The sequence below is a fragment of the Phodopus roborovskii genome, unplaced genomic scaffold (genome assembly GCF_943737965.1).
Source record: "Phodopus roborovskii unplaced genomic scaffold, PHOROB, whole genome shotgun sequence".
Taxonomy (NCBI): Eukaryota; Metazoa; Chordata; class Mammalia; order Rodentia; family Cricetidae; genus Phodopus; species Phodopus roborovskii.
Window position 1 is genome coordinate 20,855,000 of NW_026126514.1, and position 20,330 is coordinate 20,875,329.

The 20,330-nt window shown below is 34.3% G+C and overlaps 1 protein-coding gene across 1 annotated transcript in view; it reads right to left on the minus strand.

Annotated features, from left to right (window-relative positions):
- CUNH14orf39 (chromosome unknown C14orf39 homolog) overlaps positions 1–20,330 on the minus strand; it is a 31,875-nt gene that overhangs the window by 498 nt on the left and 11,047 nt on the right. The window contains exons 9-16 of the mRNA XM_051196084.1: positions 18,730–18,854; positions 17,973–18,049; positions 13,797–13,882; positions 13,578–13,624; positions 10,202–10,263; positions 8,663–8,841; positions 6,472–6,607; positions 4,923–4,977 (exon numbers count right to left, since the gene is read on the minus strand). Of these exons, the coding sequence (XP_051052041.1) occupies positions 4,923–4,977; positions 6,472–6,607; positions 8,663–8,841; positions 10,202–10,263; positions 13,578–13,624; positions 13,797–13,882; positions 17,973–18,049; positions 18,730–18,854 (767 nt within the window). The remainder of the gene's footprint in view (positions 1–4,922; positions 4,978–6,471; positions 6,608–8,662; positions 8,842–10,201; positions 10,264–13,577; positions 13,625–13,796; positions 13,883–17,972; positions 18,050–18,729; positions 18,855–20,330) is intronic.

Consider the following 20,330-nt stretch of genomic DNA (forward strand, 5'->3'; position numbering starts at 1 on the left):
ACAAAAAACTCATGAAGCTAGTCACCAAAACACCAAATAATCCAATTAAAAAGTGAGGTACAGAACTAAATTCTCAACAGAGGAAACTAAAATGGCTGAAAGACACTTAAGAAAGTGCTCAACATCCTTAGCCATCAAAGAAATACAAATAAAAACAACTCGAGATACCATCTTTCTCTTGTCATAATAGCTAAAATCAAAAACACCAATGACACAGAGGATGTATAGAAAGGGGAACACTCCTCCTTTGCAGGTGGGAGTGCAAACTTGTACAACTACTTTGGAAATCAGTATGGTAGTTCCTCAGGAAAAATGGGTATCAATCTACCTCAAGATCCAGCAATTCCACTCTTAGGCATATTTTCCCAAAGGACACACATTCATACAAGGACATCTTTTCAACTACGTTCATAGCAATATTATTTGTAATAGCCAGAACCTGGAAGCAACCTGGATACCCTCAACTGAAGAATGTATAAAGAAAATGTGGTAAATTTACACAAAAACAATGGAAATCTTGAAATTTGCAGGTAAATGGATAGAACTAGAAGAAACCATCCTGAGTGAGGTAACCCAGTCACAAAAAAAAAAAAAGGAACATGGTATGTCTTCACTCATATATGGATATTAGGCACAGAGCAAGGGATTACCAGCCTACAATCCACACTGCCAGAAAAGCTAGGAAACAAGGAGGACCCTAAGAGAGAGATATACATGGTCCCCTGGAGAAGGGGAGAGGGACAAGATCTCTTGAGCAAAGTGAGAGCATGGGGGAAGGGGAGAGGGAGTTAGGAAAAAGAGAAGGGGAGAAGAGGAGGTAGGAGAACACGAGGGAGCAGGAAGACTGAGTCAGGGAAGAACAGAGAACAAGAAAACAGATAACGTAATAGAGGGAGCCATTATAGGTGTAAAAAGAAATATGGACCTAGGGAAATGTCCAGAGATCTACAAGGATGACCCCAACTAAAACTCTAAGCAATAGTGGAGAGGCTACCTTAAATGTCCTTCCCCTATAATGAGATTGATGACTACCTTATATGCCATCCTAGAGCCTTCATCCAGTAGCTGATGGAAATCAGAAACAGACACCCACAGCTAAACACTGAGCCAAATTCCTGGAATCCAATTACAGAGAGGGAGGAGTGATGAGCAAAGGGGTCAAGACCAGGCTGGGGAAACCCACAGAAACTGCTGAACTTAACAAGGGGGAGCTCATGAACCCCAGACTGATAGCTGGGAAAACAGCATAGGACCGACCCAGGCTCCCTGAACTCTTGGGAAGTCTATGGAGCTTCTGGTAGTGGATCCCTAGTGTACGAATGCATTTCAGAGCCCATTTCACATAGAGGGATACTCTCTCAGCCTAGACACATGGGATGTGACAGACTTTGATGATCCCCCATGGAAGGCCTCACCTCCTTGAGGAACAGAAAGGGGATGGAATGGGGGGGGCATTAGTGAGGGTCAGGGGAGGATGGGAGGGAGAGCAAACTGGGATTGATATGTAAAACAAGATTGTTTCTAATTTAAATTTTAAAAAAGAGGGGGGGAAAAAGAACTTGCATACATAACAGGAAGTAGGAGAAGACATCTCAAAAAAAAAAAAAAAAAAAATAGCACACAGGCCCAGAAACAGGGATGCATAGGAAACAGTAGGGTAAGATAAATCCATTCAACTTAGCAGGATATGAGAAAAATAATAAAGAATTAAATAAGAGAATTAATGAAGACGAGTTTGCAAAGACTACTGAATGCCTCACTGTAGAATGTAGAATTAAATACATAACAGGAAACCATTAAGCATTTTCAAGTACAGATAAAACATAACTTAAACTGCTTTATGAGGTTACTTTGGAAAACATGTACAGAATCGTTGGAAAGGAGCCTCTAGAAGTAGTGATAACTAAAGATGAAAATATATTATCCAGCTATTATTTATTGAGTAATTACATAATATTTTATAGCAATATTCAAAACCTTTGACAAATCTGTGAAGAGTTTTCCACAGTTTTGAAAGAAAATTTATAAATCAACTTCATGTGTAGATTTGCTTTATTTCAATTTTCAATCATTATTCATTATTTAAAACTGAAAGCAAAAATACTTTTCAATATTTTAAAACTCAATTATTACTCAATAATTTAAAATCTCAGCAATACAAAGGCTTATTTGAAACAAGTGGCATAAAGCAACCAGTGTCCAATGTGCTGGTTAGTGGGATGAACTGATGAGCAGATATTTGTGCTGCTCACCCCCCTTTTTTATTTTACTCTTTGCTAACTTTATTTCATAACCATAAGGCTTAAACAGACAATATACAAACTCAGAAGGAAATAAAGCCTTGAATTTCTCTTTGCATAAATGAGTTTTATTTTTCTTTTTAAGAAATTCCTATGAAGTTTTCATAAAATTTCTAAGCATTCTATAAATAAAAGTCTATCACTGTATAAGGCAGTATTTTAGGTGCTCTGAGAAATCCAAAAGGTATATATATATATATGGCCCTTGTCTTCAAAGTTTCACAGGATGTTTTGTATCCATTCATAGATATTTAATGATAAACATTGCCTTAAAAAGAAGAGGTTCAGAAAAGTGAAGGAGAGATTTTGGGGGGAGGATGGAAGGTAGAGGGTGGAAATAAGAGGCATTATGGAAGAGAAGGCAGTCTTTAAAGATAAAGATGGAAGTTGAAGGTTGTAAGAAACAAGCAGGTAAAAATGTCTGGGTATATTTGAGATATGCTCTTCAGTCTGACCAAAGCATGGGTCATTTAAAAATTAAAACTTTAAAACTCTTTTAAAAGAGCTCCAATGTTACATTGCAGTTAAAATTTAGAAAAGTAGGAAGATGATATATAAATGGCAATCAATGAGAGCTTATGTATCTGACTATGGCAGATTGGTAGTCAACATTATGCACAGAAAATGTGAAGCTGTGATCTATAGGTAAACTGAGAAGTAAAGACCAATTAAGATTTTTACTGTTATATCCCATGTGAATGGTTATGAATCAGAAACACAATACTCTCAGAAAAATTTGAAAAAAAGTATTTCCAAAAAAAAAAAGAAGAAGAAGAAGAAGTATACAACTTGACGACTAGCTGTATTTAGTCACAACAACAGAGAAAAGCTAAAATTATCACTGATACTCTGAATCTTGACAAGCAGATACCATTAGGGATATTAGAAGAAGAATGGCTTTTATTTCCGATATATTGAGTTTTTAATGTCAAAAGATATCTTACTTATAAAGAGCTTATCGCTAGCCAGTCAGAAATAAGGGCCCAGAGTTTGAGAAAAAAGTTGTAGCAACCACCAGTTTCCATGAGAATTACTTTAATAATGCTAATTATTTAATACATGCTAATCATCTCCCTGAAAGCATTTATATAGTGTTTTCTCCATATAGCAATCCACATGAATCCTTCAAACAAACAAACAAAAACAACCTGCCAGATCATTTCAGTCATTTGCTCAAAACCCTCCAGTAGCTTCCTATTCCACTTAGAAGAAAATCAAAAGATTTTAATGATCAAAAGGTTGCATATGACTTGTTCCTTCTAACACTTCTGATTTATTTTTCTGCACTATTCTCCTTTCTCTCCATTTTAATCATACAATTTACCTGCTTTTCACTGAACATACCAAGCACGTTATCCTGTCAAGACCTTTTCGCTCTGCCTAGAATACTTTTTTCAGCAGCCACTACTACCTCCACCACCTTCACGTCTGTGTTCAAACGTCTTTCAATGATGTGTTTCTGAATGCCCCTGTGGTACAGCAACCATTTTCCTAAACCAGGAATTTCCTAGTCTTCTTATTCTGGTTTATTTTCCTTCCTAGTATCTGTGATCAATAATAAGGGTTAACTCAAGGCATGGCTGAGTCAGGCACACACAGAAGGACGACTTAAGAGTTTTACTTCTCATAATACTATATGCTTAGAAAATACAGGATCAGGGGCAATGTAGAATGTTGTACCAGCCAACAGTGCTGTCTAAAAATATACCTCATTTAGATAAGCTATGATTTAGCATACAAGTCTTCAGCCTTATGACTACAATGGGATAACTGTCTGATGAGAGAAAATCGTATAGCTTTTGTATGTCAAGGTAAACTGCATGCATGTGTCTTGTTCATGGCAACATGACATGTTCCATGTGGATGAGATAGCAAAAGGAATCTTATTACTTGAGTAGTTGGCGGCCTTTCAATGAGACAAATTGTATGTGCTGTTATCTCTTATTTTGCATCCTTCTACAAAGTAAGTATATTAAAAATTATAATATGAATCTGACTACCACTTCATACAAACTATTGCACTAATATAGAATACTTTGACATTTGTCTGTCTTCTGTTCTTCCCAATAGAACACAAGCCCTATAAGCATCTTGAATTCTTGTTTACTGTTCTTTCACCAAAGCCAAAAGCTGTCCCTTGTAACAAATGGAATATATATACATACAAATGTGACTTATCAAAGAATAAAAGAAGAAAGGCTACCCAATAAAAAAATATGTACCAGAAAGATAGATGATTTTGTTAAAAAAGATGAGAATAGTTAATATTAAATTATTAAAAGGGACTAAATATGATAACAAATGCAAGACATCCATGGTGTCTGATAATTCAGAAGTCAGAAATAAAGGAGGAAACAAGCATTGGCAAGTTGTGAAAGATGTTTAAGTGCTGAAAAAATGAAGAAGGAAGAAGAAAGGGCAGGAGGATGAGAAAGAAGAACAGAACAGTCACTGTTTTCTATGTGATGAGATTACAGCACTATCTCCTTAGTTAATTCTGTCTAGAAATAAGTAGTTTTAAATAAATAAACTGAGTGTTTTAAAAAATCAACTGGAGGTAAACCAAGCACCATGGAGGAGAAGTAACATGTCTTTATAGGTAGCAAATTTCAAATCACTTACCAACTTCTTGTGATGAAGGAGGATTTAGGTTTCCTGAAGAGTAATGTTCATTAAACTGGAAAATAATTTCCATTAACTATTACTTTTGAAATCAAAAGAACAGTATATGTTGCATTTATATTTGACACTAGAGTCTGTATTATAATAGATATGACAGTAACTTTCTATATAGCATAAGACTTTGGGCTCAGGATGTGGCATACATGAGGTTCTTGGTTCAATCTCTAGCACTGGATGGATAAATTGATCATTTAATTATATTAAATGGACTGGTCTGGAGGACATGACTCAGTGGTAGAGTGCTCATCTGCAGCATTCCTGAGGCCTAGGGTTGAATTCCTAGCACTGTAACAAATAAATAAATAAAGCTTAATAACTTGATTTATAGCAATATGTAAAATATTTACACTCAGAGAATTATCCCACTATTTTTCTGAACACTTTATGGTTAATATTTTTAAATATATATATTTGTGCTATATAACATTAGTAAGTGGTACTTTTGAAAATATGTGTATAAAGTCATTCAATATTCATAAACTCTATGGCAGCCACTGTCATTATTTGTATTTTACACTCTATGTGTCCATGTCCAAATATTGAATAGGATTCCATGTCTAATTTTAACTACTATATTTAATTATATATTCCTACTAAAGTTTGAGTTAATAGTGGCTTTAATTGCTAAATTAAACAGTTTATAGTGATTTACATCACTGGAAAGTAGGAACACTGGTGCAAATTCTTCAGGTCTTTTGTCTTTTAAAATTAATTAATGAAAGTAATGCCATGTACTTACATAACTGAAAACACTAATATAACACAATATTATTATGAATTAAATATGTAGTTTATTTTTACCCTGAAAATATGTAACATATTAGTTATAAAACCAAACACATTTTTCTTTGCCTTTAACTATAATTTAGATTATCTCTATCTTAAGGTTTTTGTTTCTATGTTATTTAATTTGATTTGGGTGCTGGAAATCAAGCTCAGGACCTCATGAATGGTAGGTAAGCACTCGACTATTATGTGAGCCATATCCCAGCCAGAGGTTTTCTCTCTTAAGATTTATTTTTATTGACATGTATTTCTGTGTGTATGTGTGCCATGTGTGTACAGATGCCCTTGGAGGCTGGCAGAGGCTGTTGGCCCCCTGGAACTGGAGTTTCAGATGATTATGAACAGCCTGACACAGATGCTAGAAACTGAACTCAGGTCCTCTGAAGGGCAGCAAGTGATCTTAACTGATGAATCATCTCTCTGGCCTCAAGATTTTCTTTTAATAAAGAAATATGAATCTGGGTTGTCTGAAGTTAAGAATGAAAAGGTAGTAGGGATTTTTTTTCTATATTATCAATATTTAGAACTTTTTTCCATGCTGGAGGTCTCAAGGGCACTAGTCAAGCACTATACCACTGAGTTATATCCATAGCATTTTTAAAAAGTTGCCTCTGTAATTATTCTGTCCCAAGAAAGTTTGGTACTAAAGAACTAAAACTGCCTAAAGCTCTGATGTACAATTTTTAGGAATAAATCACTTTACCTGATCTGATGAGATTTCTGAATCAGACACAGAAGAATCAAATAAATTTAGTCCAGGTGATCTAGAAGTATAACTCATAAGAAATGACAATCCAGGAGAATCCTTTTGTTTTTGTCCTCCAGGTATATTTCTAGTTCTGTTACAGAAAGATTTAAAAGTCACCAAAATGTTATAAATGTATTACTATACAATGGAGGCTGGGAATCATTATAAGCAATGCCATACAAGTAAGAATTTGTAAAGAAAGGTTGGAGGTGGGTTCTACAGTGACAGATTTATGGAGAAAGGATGGTTTGAGTAGGGAATATAAAAATCAATCAAAAGATATTAACTGGGAATTCTTACTGAGAAAAGTCAGCATTATTCTAGGTACTTACATAAATGCAATTTACTTCTCAAAACAATCCATCAAACCAAAAATTGTTATTATCACTTTCATTTTACAGCAAATCATTTTGAAGTTTACAAAGTTAAATGATTTACTTAAAAGAATATTAAGTACCAAAATTGAAATTTAGATGTGGGAATTCACACTCAAAATCCAAGCTCTCATCTCTGATGGTGTCCTCAAGGTCTTGAAAACTCATCACAAGGCATGTTTTAGGAAGTCAGACATGAAAGAGTTTTATATAAGAGAAGGTAAACTATAAATGATCTGGAATAACTAATTAAACAAGACAATATACAACATAGAGCCAGAATGGTCTGAGTTTAAAATCTCAACTTTAAGTCATGCAGTGGTGCCACATGCCTTTAACCCCAACACTCAGGAGGCAGACAGAGGCAGGTAGATATCTGAGTTCTAGGCCAGACTGATCTACAAAGAGAATTCCAGGACAGCCAGGGCTACACAGAAAAACCCTGTCTCTGAACAAAACAAAGTAAAAAACTTAACTTTAACACTGACTGGTTGAACTACCTACGGTTCTTTTTCCTCACCTATAAAATAAAAATAATAGCGTACCAATGATTCATAAAGTTGTTATTAAAAGAAATAATATTATAAAGTGCCCCAAATTTGCTTATACACAAGGCTCTATAAAGTGTTTTTGTTTGTTTTGATTGGTTGGTTGCTTTTACAAGACAGGGCCTCACTGTGTATCCTGGCTGTCCTTGAACTCACTCTATAAACCAGGCTGGCCTCCAACTCAGAGACCCACCTGCCTCTGCCTCCCAAGTGCTGGGATTACAGGTGTGCCACCACCACCAGGTTTATAAAGTGTTTTAAAAAAAAAAAAGGATGGAGGGCAGCTCTCTGGCTAGTATATACTTAGCATGAGTGAAGCCTCAGGTTCAATCCCAAGTACCCCCTAACCATATATATGGTTTTATATTATATACAAGTTTGACAATACTGCCACAGTAATCTCTATGATTATATATGAATCACATACCTTTACAAATCATAATGCTCTCACCCACAGAGTTTTAGCATATAATACAACATAATTTTAGGACTCGATGCTAAGTTCTATTCTGAATACATTTTACTTGAGTCAAATGCATGGCATTCGTACATAAAATTCTTACTAGCAATTTAAAATATATAAGTAGAACACAGATAAGAAATACCTGATGAAGCAAAATCTGATTGAAGTCTAAGAGGAACTTTGGGTTCAGCGTTAAGGAACAGACTGAACTGAGCCCAAAGACCAAGTGTAGCAATGCTTTCTTGCCTGCAAACCCTCTATCAGTGATTTCCAATGTTGTACATTTATATTAGGGACACTTAGTCTTAAAAAATAGGAATTCTTGCTTCAGACACTACACATATGGAAAACTGTTGAAACATTACTCAGTAGTAGTCTACAACTCAATCAGTAGTCTACTATATGTAACAATACTTCTTGAGCTTGACTTTTTAATTTTTCCACATTTTTTTATCCTTTGTAAAGTTTGAAACCTATATATTGTCACATTGGATACTCAGGATCTATATCATCTTCACTTGAACAACAAATCCCAAATAAACGAACTAAAAACATGGAGGAGAGTCTATGAAACAAGAATGGCAGAATGATAACAACTGTACAAATGGGTGCATGAGTACATGGTCTCTCCCTTGTTTTCATGACTGAAATACTAAAATTTTTTCAAGTTCTAACTAAGTAGATATTTTACTACTCCTATAAATTACTTCTATAACTCAATGTATAAATAATTCAAGTAGAATTATTAATAAAAATCCTACATTTCAAAGAAGGGGCTTTTAGGGAACTGTAGTTTCTCCACAGATTCAGGTGTCTTCATAGCTTCCAGAGATCTTAAAAATAAAGGAGTTTCAGGAGTGTTTGGAAAATTCTCAGTTCTTTCTTCTTCTTCAGCACTGTTATTTTCTCCTGACTTTCCAAAGTGTTCTATGAACATGGCCTGCAGATGGAAAGCAACAGAACACTTTTCACAATGACTGTTACTACTTAATGTTACTACTTAATATAATGCAAAAGGTAGAATGTACCACATTAACCTGTTATCACTTCATAGACAAGGAAACATATATACGGTGACACATACTTAAACAGAAAACCAGTTATTTTGTTAGAAAATTCTTCTCTTCTCCCCAGCTTTATCTTTCGTATCTTTACATGAAAAAAGTAAATGATAAGCAAAATGTATTGAAATTGAAGAAAAATACTGAGAAGTGGTTTTTCTTTTAAAATTTCTACATTATACTCTGCTAACTCCTTGAAAAGGAAATCTAGTTTTTAGCAATTTTGTTTTTTGCTTTGTGCTATAATCTGAGTCTGAGATAAAAACTTAATCCCAGCCTAGCATTACTGGGAGGTAGTGAGGAGTCTAGGAGGAAGGGTCTAGTTCTTTAGATCATGGTGGGTGGTATGCTTGGAAGGGAACTGTGGGTCTCTTCTTTAAAAGACTCCATTTTTCACTTCCGCCATGATTATGTGCACTACTATTGGTCAAAAGCAATGAGATCAACTAACAATGAACTCTCAGAGTACAAACTGTAATAAATCTCTCTTCGTAAGTTATCACAGGTAACTGTGCTTTAAGGCAATATTAACAGTTTCCCACTTTGCTTTTGTATGTTTTGCCATTATAATTTTATATAACATTAAAGATTGAGAACCTGGATACTAACTTTTCCTTTATCTCATTTTTGTACACACACACACACACACACACACACACACACCACAGAGAAAGAGAGAGAGAGAGAGAGAGAGAGATTGAGAGATATTTATCATATATGGTTATACCAAATCCTATTACAGATTTGGGTCTGTATGAAAAATTATAATGTGCTCATTACTTGTATTTCCTCACAGTAGAATACTGCTTCATTATTTCTCATTTTAACCCTTGGTACCTTAGTCTGCATCTGTCTCATTAAAGCTTTCCACTATACTATATTATCAAGATACTTTCCTGACAACCACTGGTCTTGAATTGACATAACAAATCATTCAATCATGCCAAACAAAATTATTTTCTTCAACCATGAGTTGGTTTCAATCTCAATATGTATCATTACCTATGAATATGTATCATTACCTATGAGTAACAAGTTTTTGGTAATGGCTCATATTAATTTTTTGGATCTTTTTGATCTAGAAAATAAAATTTCCAGCTTCCTAGAACCTGACTTCTAAGCTCACAACATTTTACATAATTACTCTTCATTATAATAAGTCTAAATTTTAAATGGGCACAGAATATTTTTAAATTAGGATGCCTTGCTTAGAAGATGAAGACATAACCTTTGGCTTACCTGTGAAGTACATTTTGATTCTCTTAGTTGTCTTAGTGTCTCTTTATTTCCACATTCAGCATCTATTTGTTATACAAGAATAAACTACTTATGCAATTTCATTATGAAATTAAATAGTTTACTTTAGCTGTATGAAACATTTTGTAAATATCTGCTATTTACAAAAGTGGCAAGTTCATATGGTTTTGCTCAATACATACATATAAAAGCATAAAATATAACAGCCAACAGTTTAACAGAATTATCAGAGGACATCCATGTAACCATCACCCACTCCAAATGGTCCTATTTTCCCATGTCCTCTTCCTCAAAGGTATCCCTATTCTGACTTCAGTGATAATTTCCTAGTATGTTTTATCACCTTCATCTTCCTTTTCTGCTTTAAAATGTCATGCTAAATTATACATATATCTAATGTCTCTCTGGCATATCCTTGTGTAATTCCTCCACATCTCTGAGTGTAGACATAGTTTTCTTATCACTGGCATAAAAATTCCGTATTTCGATGCATTCTATAACAAATGAATATTGGAACCGATATAATGGCATTCTTTTACATATAGTTCATAGTTCTATTTCTCTATGTATATATCTAAGGTGTAATTATGAGACAAAGAGTATATGTATCTCCCAATATCAGTTGTCAAATTTTTCCAAAATGGCTGTACCAATTTTGGCTGAGATAACTAGCCATTGTAAAAATCATGAAATCTCAAAAAAAAAAAAATAGCTCTAATTTAGGTGGTTTCAATGTACAGTGATCTATTAATTACAGTTCATATCACTGGTTTATGAGAGTCCCTGCTGCTCAACATTCTCATGAATATTAAAACTCATAGGCCTTTTAGATTTGCTAGTCAGGTAGATGTGTAACAGTATCTCACTGTAGCTTTACAGTTCCATTATTGCTTAAGCACCATTTCATATTCACCTACTAGAAAAGTTTCTTTTCATAGTATCAATTCACATTTCTATTTTCCAAGTTTTAATTTTTCTGTCTTTGCATGTGCGTCTGTGTAGACACATGTATGTGAATGTGCACGCACATGTGGAAATCAGAAGACAGGGCTGACTCTCAATCACTGCCTTTAATCTTGAGACAGGGTTTCTTGTTTGTAGCTGGTCTACAAATTTCCAGGGACTATCCTGCCCACCTTCCATCTCACCATAGCACTACTGAAATTACATACTACATGCTACTGCGTCTAGCTTTATGTGAGTTCTAGGGATCTGAACTGAGGTCCTCACACTTCTATACCAAGTGTTTTACCTATTAAGCCACCCCAAGCCTCTATTCTGACATATTATAATTGAGTTGTCTGCTTTTATCTGCTTGATTTGTAAAAGTTCTTTACACTTTGTGGAATTACTCTTTGGGCAGTTTTATGCATTACAAATCCAACACCTCCTTCTGGCCTCTGTGGACAACTGAACTCATGTGCATATCCCCACATTCTGACACACACATATACATAATTAAAAATCAATCAAAGGTAAATAAATCTTTAAGGATTTCAGAATCTATTTTCTGAAAACTTTGTACCTTTTTAAATCACAACTATTACTTTTTACCACATATTAATTTCCTCAAATTATATATTTAGGGATTTGTGAAAGTCTTTGTTTTTTCTAAAATAATTACAATATTTTATAATTACAATAATTATTCTTGAGTATGAAGCCTCATTATACCAGTTTAACACAGGTAGGACGATGCCAATTATATGTATTTCCCAACATCTCTATATCAAAGGTGCATTGTTTTTAAGAGATTAGCTATTCCTTCTCATCTAATACAATCAGCTTAGCTTATGAAGGGGATTATACACAGCTGTAGCAGATCACAAGCACAGGAAGGCATAATGTTTTTCTCCCCTTAGGAGAAAGCAAAGAGAGTATTCAGTTGTATAGGATACGTATGTTGTTTTAGCTGAACCATATAAGTGAGAAAAACATGCTGATAGAATGTGACTATTTTTAAAAAATGTCTACAAATATTTATAGGAATTTATTTTTACTTATAGGTATATATGTCAGTGAATATAGGCCATGTGTGTACCAGCCTAAGGAAGCCAGTAGAGAGAATAGATGCCCTGGAACTGGCATTACAAGTGGTTCTAAGTTGTCACTGTGGGTACCAGGAACTGAGTTAAATCCTCTGGAAGAACTGATGTACTCTTAACCACTGAGCTGTCTCTCCACCCCAAATTTACTCCTATATAAGCATAATATAGAGAATGTACTCATTAATAATTTACCAAAATATACATGTACATGGCATACAATATAAAACATATATTCATGTGTTATGCTTTTGTAACTACATATCTATATCTATATATATACACACACCCATATATAGATATTTGGAAAACATCTGTATGCTATAGTTCCAACAGTTAAGTTGATCTTGGGGAAATAAACTCATACATATATCCTATGACCTTTCTATGATGTTCAGCTAGAGAAAATGGTCAAAGCAGTAAAAATTAATGTAAAATAATATAGAAGGCATTATTTATAGTAGCAAAAAAAAAAAAAACTGGAAATGAGAAGATATTCAACGTGACAAAATAGCTGAAATCTGCTATACCCATTCAGTGGAACACTATGCAGTCATTACAAATAAAATTAATGATAACCTCATATCATTTTTAATGTAATGATTGTATATTATTGAGAAGGAATTGGGATATAAATTACATATATTGCATAATTCAAATTTTGGGGGCTAGAGAACAAAATGTGCCCATGTATTGGAAAAAAGGAGTATGAGTCTACACATCAGAATGTATTATGTCAGTGTAAGGAGAACAGTTTTCCTGCTGGCTTGGACTCACTGCGGCAGCAGCCCCAAATAACACACTGAGACTCTGTATTTGATATAATGCCGTTGGCCAGGTACTAGTTTCTTATCGGCTAGCTCTGTCTTAATTATTAACCCATTTCTATTAATCTAAGTACTTCCATGTGGTATCATCTTACCAGAGAGAGGGGGCTGGTGGTTCTGCTCTCTCTAATCTCTCCATGTTGACTCCTCCCTACTACTTCCTCTTTCCTCCTTGTCTCCTAGTCCCACCTATCTTGCTTTCCTATTGGCCAACAGTGCTTTATTCATTAACCAGTATGAGAAACATATTTACAGAATGACATCTCCCATCATGTCAGTTATGTCTGGTTAATGATATTTTGTTTCTTTTATATTTTTCTGTTTTCCAAATTTTCTACAAGGTAATGTATTCATTTTATTTTCTGATAAAAAAAAGTACTCTTAAATCACATATATATCCATTAACCAGAGATGAAAACATTCAGATTTTATTTAGTATAAAAATAATAAAATTTGTTCTTTAGAAAAAACATAAACAATAAATACCTGTATGCCCTTTTTCAATCCATTGATTGTAATTTGATTGATTCCATCTAAAATGCAACAAATATAATTTTTATTATTTCAGAGTCAATATTTACAAGTTATCTGAGAGAGGATGTTTCTTTTCTTTGGGGGAAGCAGTGCTAGGAACTGAATGCAAACAAATACACTAGTGCTAAACCATATCCCAACCTTTGGGCATTTTCTTATTTTAAAAATTACCTGAATTGCATAAAGCCTTGTGAATTGTTAACACCTGTAACATGTGAACTTTTTGAGCAACTATCCATAGCAGAGTCATTAAATATCTGAAAGAAAGAAATTAGGCATTAGCTTTCCTATATAAAATAATAATCATGTATCATAGCTATGCTGGAGTCTCTAATTACATTAGCATTTAATTCTCATCATCAATACCATTATCAATATATACAACTACACACATTAACTGAAATAACTACATAGGAAACATAAAGGCAAATATACTGGTAAACCAAAAGGTTTAGGATTCTTAAATAATCTGGTGTTTTTGATAAGTATGGTTAACTTTGTGGTATTCCTACATTTAAGGTAAAGTTTAAAAATTCTATCTTATCCATAGTCACTAATCAAATATTAGGTATTATTATTTACTGACTACCTCATTTCTACATCCTTTTAAAAACATATATATGATAGAAATATTCTGGGATCAATGGTGACAGTTGTACAACCTATATGCTAAAAACCATTGAACTTACACCTTTAAATTGTAAATTTTATGAATGTGAATTATGCCTCAGAGAAATACATTTTACTTTTTAAGTACAAAGTGAGTGAAGTTTTTGATGGTTGGCAGGCAATCCTTGGAGAATCCTCTTAAGGTCCTTTAAAAATCTCAGTTGGGCATAGCAGCACAGGCCTTTAATCTTGGGAGGCAGAGGCAGATGGATCTCTTGATCCACCAGTCCTACAGAGTGAGTTCCACAACAGCCAGGGCTAAGTGGAAAAACCGCATCTCAAAACAATCAAACAAACAAAAAGTCTCTCTTGGGAGAGACAGGAATAGCTCAGCAGATAAAGGTACTGTTTGTTTGCCAAGCCTGATGACTTGAAGCTGATATCGGGAATCGACATGGTAAGTGGCAGACCTGACTCCTGAAACTCATCCTCTCATCTTCGCATGTGCCAAGGCACATGAAAACACACACACACACACACACACACACACACACACACACACACACACACACAGAGAGAGAGAGAGAGAGAGAGAGAGAGAGAGAGAGAGAGACAGACACACACACACACACACAGAAAGATGGCTCCATGGTTAAGACTGACCTGGGTTGGATTCCCAGCACCCCCTTGGTGGCTTACATACCCACATGGCAGATCATACAGTCTGTAATTCCAGTTCCGAGTGGTTGGACATTAAAATGTTTTACTAATGTGTAAATGCAATGAATTATTAAAGCATTAGATAAGAATCTGGGATTCTTATCTAGGCTGATGGATGTTTATTCGGGGAGAAATCACTTACACCAGAAACAGATGACTGCCGCAGGTTCCCATCCCAAGGATGCCTCCGGATGCTCCCTGTCTCCAACCAGGAAGTGAGAGAGCGAGCTGGGATCTGGGACCCTAGACCTAAGTCCCCACCTGTCTCCACACCCCAATGTACACGGTCAGTGCAACAGGCGCGGGTGGGGTGGATATCTCACTACAAAGTATATTAATAGATTTTTCTAATTTTCAAAGACCATTGCATTTCCCAGAGGTGATCATGATTTTATTTTTCTATTAATATTATACTAACAAATTTGAGATTTTTACAGCTATGATCATTCTTCAAACTAATTGTATAAATTATTTTCTGCGTCTTTAATATCAAACAGGTCTTCGGTGATAATTCTCCAAATAGTCTCAATTTTCTGTATTTTAGAATTGTTCAAGAAATTTAACCCAGTTGTCGGACAATTCTGCTATCAGAAAACATGTAAGAATATATGGAGATACTTTTGTCATTAACTTAGAAGTAGGGTGTTACTGGTCTCTACACACAACGAATAATTTATCCAGTCAAAAATTTCAGTATCAGCTGAGCATGATGGTGTAAGCCCTCAGTTCTAGCACTTAGGAGGTGAAGGCAGGTGGATCTCTTGAGTTTGAGGCCAGCCTGTTCTACAGAGTGAGTTCCAGGACATCCAGAGCTACACAGGGAAACCCTGTCTCAAAAACAAACACGTAAATGAATCAACCTTGATGCAATACTGAAAGCTTTCTTGAGTTCTGAGAAACTCTAGGTGTACATGCTGAGAGGAAGAAGGAGGATAACAACAGCTCTAAGAGATTGCATTAGTTTGTCTGGAAGACTATATACTTGTGCTTTTCTTTTATTTACATTTTAGCCTGTTTATAACTTAAATTGTCTTATAGAAATATCTATCTTACCCAAAATTTAGTGGTAAAAAGTATTAAATACTTTCTCTAGTATGTTTAAAAAATGTCTTCCATATTTAGGATGATCTTCTATTTATCCAGAAGACAAACACATTGTCTCCCTTGTTTTGGGGGGAGAAGGGCTATTTAAATTGCTGGCATTTTATTGATATTTAAAGTACATTAACTTTTGATCAGATTCATCAATCCAACATTTTATTATTGTTTGTTTGTTTGTTGTTGTTTTGAGACAGGGTTTCTCTGTATTGCTTTGGACCCTGTCCTGAAACTCGAACTCACAGAGATCCACTTGCCTCTGAGTTCCGAGTGCTGGGATTAAAGTCATTCGACACCAATGCTCAGCATCAATCCAACATTTTTATCACTAGCTTTTGCTTTTCTGTTTACTAATCTCTATTGCATGAATTCTGTTCTCTTGAATTTTTAAGTAGAAATACTTGATATTTAAATTTTTTTCAGTTTATAATGTTTTTAAATATACATATTTTCTGAGAACCAGTTTGTTTCGTGTTTTATATTATTTTGTTAAATCTTATAAATTCTATTTTGATTTCTTCTGTAACCCCCCAAATAATTTGGAAATATGTGTAAATTTCTTTTCCTTTGGCAGCTAATTTTCCCAGAAAAGGGCTCTTTTTTTTTTTTTTTCCTTTCTCTAGCTAGCCTAGAACTTGCTATGTAGATCAGACTGGTTTCAAAACTCACAGAGATCTATTCACCTCTGTTTTGTAAGTGTTGCAATTAAAGGTATGTACCACTGTAGTGAAATTGGCTCTTTTTGTTTGACTTCTATTTTTCATTATGATAAGGCAGCAATTATTTAGAATTAGTTAAGGTAGGTGTGTGTGTGTGGGGGGGTCATGCAAGCCTACTATAATCCCAGTACTTATGAGGCAAAGGCAAATTGAATTTGAGGCCAGTCTACACTATGTTAAGACCCTCTCTGTCTCTGTCCAGGGGCTAGGGAAATGGCTTTTGGTAAGTGTACTTGCTGTGCATATGAGAACCTGAGTTTGAATTCTCAGTAATCACATAAAAGTTGGGTGTGGGAGGCTGGGACAATCAGGTCAAAGGAGCTCAATGGCCAGCCAGCTATCTAAAATATCACGCTTCACATTCAGTGAGAGACCTTTTCTCAGTGGAATAAAGCAGAGTGATAAACACCTCATTGTTGTAGTTCATAAGGTAGGAACATTATTTGATTTTCTCCCTTTGCATCTTAAATAGCATCTTTGAATACCAAAAGAACTAGACTTCCATGTTAGATCCACCTCAATTCTTCCAAATCCTGTACTAGAAATGTATGGTATCTTCAGCAATAGGGTCTTGAACCTTTAAGCTCTGGGAGTCAACCAAAAGCAATAGCAACCAAGCTATATTGTTACATGGGTCACATTTTTGTCTCTTTATATATTAATTGTCTCTGGGCCTGTTTGTACATGCCTTTAATCCTAGCACTCAGAATGCAGAGGTAGTCAGATTGTTGTGAGTTCAAGGCCAACCTGGCCTATAAAGAGAGGTCTAGGAAAGCAAAGGCTGTTACACAGAGAAACCCTGTGTCAAAAAACCAAGAAAAAAAAAAAGTTAATTGTCTCTTTTAGTTTGTCAGTGACAGAAATCCCTATGAAATAGTGCTGTAGGAACAGCCTATAAAATCAGTACTTTAGTGAAGGATTTAGCAGATATTTCTCAAAAGTTCTGGTCTACTAACTACCAGACTTGGTATGTTAAAAAATATTTTAAATGATATTTAGTCACAAGGTGGAAGTTTATATTGAATGTCATATTGAAACTCTTAAATGTTTTAGACCATGAGGTAATAGTACTGGCTAATTTAATATGTACATATATATATATGTATATATATATATATTCACACGTATACCTTGTATCCTATCTACATTTATTATATTATTCAATGCAAACATTTATGCTATTAAAAACAGAAATACATACCTGTGAATCATTTTCTTTTTGTTTCAAATCACTACTAGCAAACTTTGACTGACTGACAGAATTTTCTTCTTTTTTATCTAGATTAAATATGTTACATCAAATTAATTCTGAAGACAAAACCAAACATAATCTCAAACCCACTACCTCATATATGCTAAGCTAACACTATGCCACTGAGCTACTCACCCAGCTCTAGACTTCATCTCTCCAACATTTGATCACATTTTATACTTTGGAAAATCAAGTTTATAAGAGTATTTAACTTAAAATATGAAATTATTTTAAACCTTTTAATTTACTACTATATACTAGTTATTAAAATAATCATGAATGTAAAAATGACAAAATAGTCAAGTGACAAAACTACTCTCTTAAAATTGATTACTAAAGAAGACAGAGTAGTGATAGTAATAAAATAATTAAAATGGTATAGTCAAATACAATGTGATTCATTTGCAGACCCTTGAATTAAATCAGATTTAAACATTTCAATGGCCAGCACTATATTTTAACAGCTATCCCTTTACTGTAGCGCTATCCTTTTCTGACATTTGTGCTACAAGACTGTAACACTTTTAAAAGCATTACACAATGATTTCCTTCTCAAAAAAGGAAGAGTTAAAATGGTACTTTCCCATGACTACAGGTCTTCAATATTGTTTGTCATTTCTTACACCAAGTGATAAGTAAAAATTACCTTTTTATTTCCTCTCTGTCAAAAAAAGTGAGGCTTCTAAATGATAAACAAATGCTGTACCTGTAACTCTTGGTTCTGAAGAATGCATCTTTATTAGTCTTCCAAATTTCTGAGACGCACAAGGTGGTAACAACTGGCTACTTTGAGAGGATCTGTTCAATACGGGCTCATCTTTTTCAAAACTTCTGAAGAGAAGAGTTTACATTCACTATTAGCTACATAAAAATTAAAATTTAAACCCAAAAGGGATATTTAGATACTATATAGTTAAAATTTTTCATTTTTGTGGATTATGATACTGGGCTTTCAGAGCATTTAACAGATTTTATCACAGTATTAAATTACTTGGTAGTAAGTAGTGCCAGTACCATTTTAATTAAGTCAAATGCTCTTTTCTGTGTACCACACTCTTTCCTTTTAAACATAACCATTTTTAAAAAAGATTAAAACCATTTTATACACTTTCATTATAACTAACGTGTTTTAGATCTCAGAGTACTTCAAATATTAAAAAGATTTATTTAGAAATAAATCAACTATCATAAATACAGAAATTATTAAAGCAACATTATAGTCATAAATGTGTCTTTTAACCTTTTTAGTGTAAGGATAACGTCAATGAATTTTACTAAATCAAATGAGTATAAACACTATGAAAAATACATAATTCTCCCTTTGTGGACAGAAGATATATTCTATGGCCCTCAGCCCTCAGTGGCTGCCTAAGCTACAGCTAGTACCAAAGCTTACATATATTACACTTTTTCCTATACACAGAAACATACACATACTTAATATCTTTTCCATCTTAACTAAGCATTTGTTACACACTGTAGCTATAATTTCTGCATTAAGGTATGAGAGTAAAAGTAGGATTTATTTCTTCTTCAGAGTTTTACAAATAAATTCAACATCACAAATCTTAGCAATCAAATTATGTTGTTGTTTTCTTTTCTTAGGTTGAAACTTAGGAAAATTTTATCATAAAATTAATGGCAAATTGTTATGAGGAGAATGTAGGAGTGAAGGCATCAATGTAACAGTTCCAAAGAAGTAGGATCAGGGAAATTAATTCAGGAGGGAAGTATGTTGGCAATAAATTAGGATACAGATAACAGAGTCTAAGGAGTAAAGTTTAAGAAAGAAAAAAAAGGTTATATGCAGAAACCAATAAGAAGAAAATTGATTGGAAACAGCAACAGTAATAGTTATTTTCCTCCCCTACACTAACAGATAAAAGCATTATGTTTTTAATGCCTCACTGATGCCTTGTATTATCTCCACAAGTATCAATGAAAATATACAATGCTGCAGATTCAAAAGAATGTGGACTCCCATCTTCATTCTCTGAAGTAAAGGAGGAACTAATCAAGCAGGTGACTAGTCAAGTGGGGGGGGGAGGGTAAATTCATTGCTTCTCTATTATTTAACTCTTGCAGTCCTACCACAGAAATGAATAAACTTTTTGTATACTAATAGGTTACAGGACAGGTGAACTCAGGAGGCAGAGGCAAGCAGATAGATCTCTGTGTTCAAGGGCAGCCTAATCTACAAAGCAAGTTCCAGGACAGCCTGGGCTGTCACATAAAGAAACAACAACAAAAAGAACAGATGAGTTGGTCTTACCCTATTTCTTGCTTTATGATATCTTTGGTCTTCCT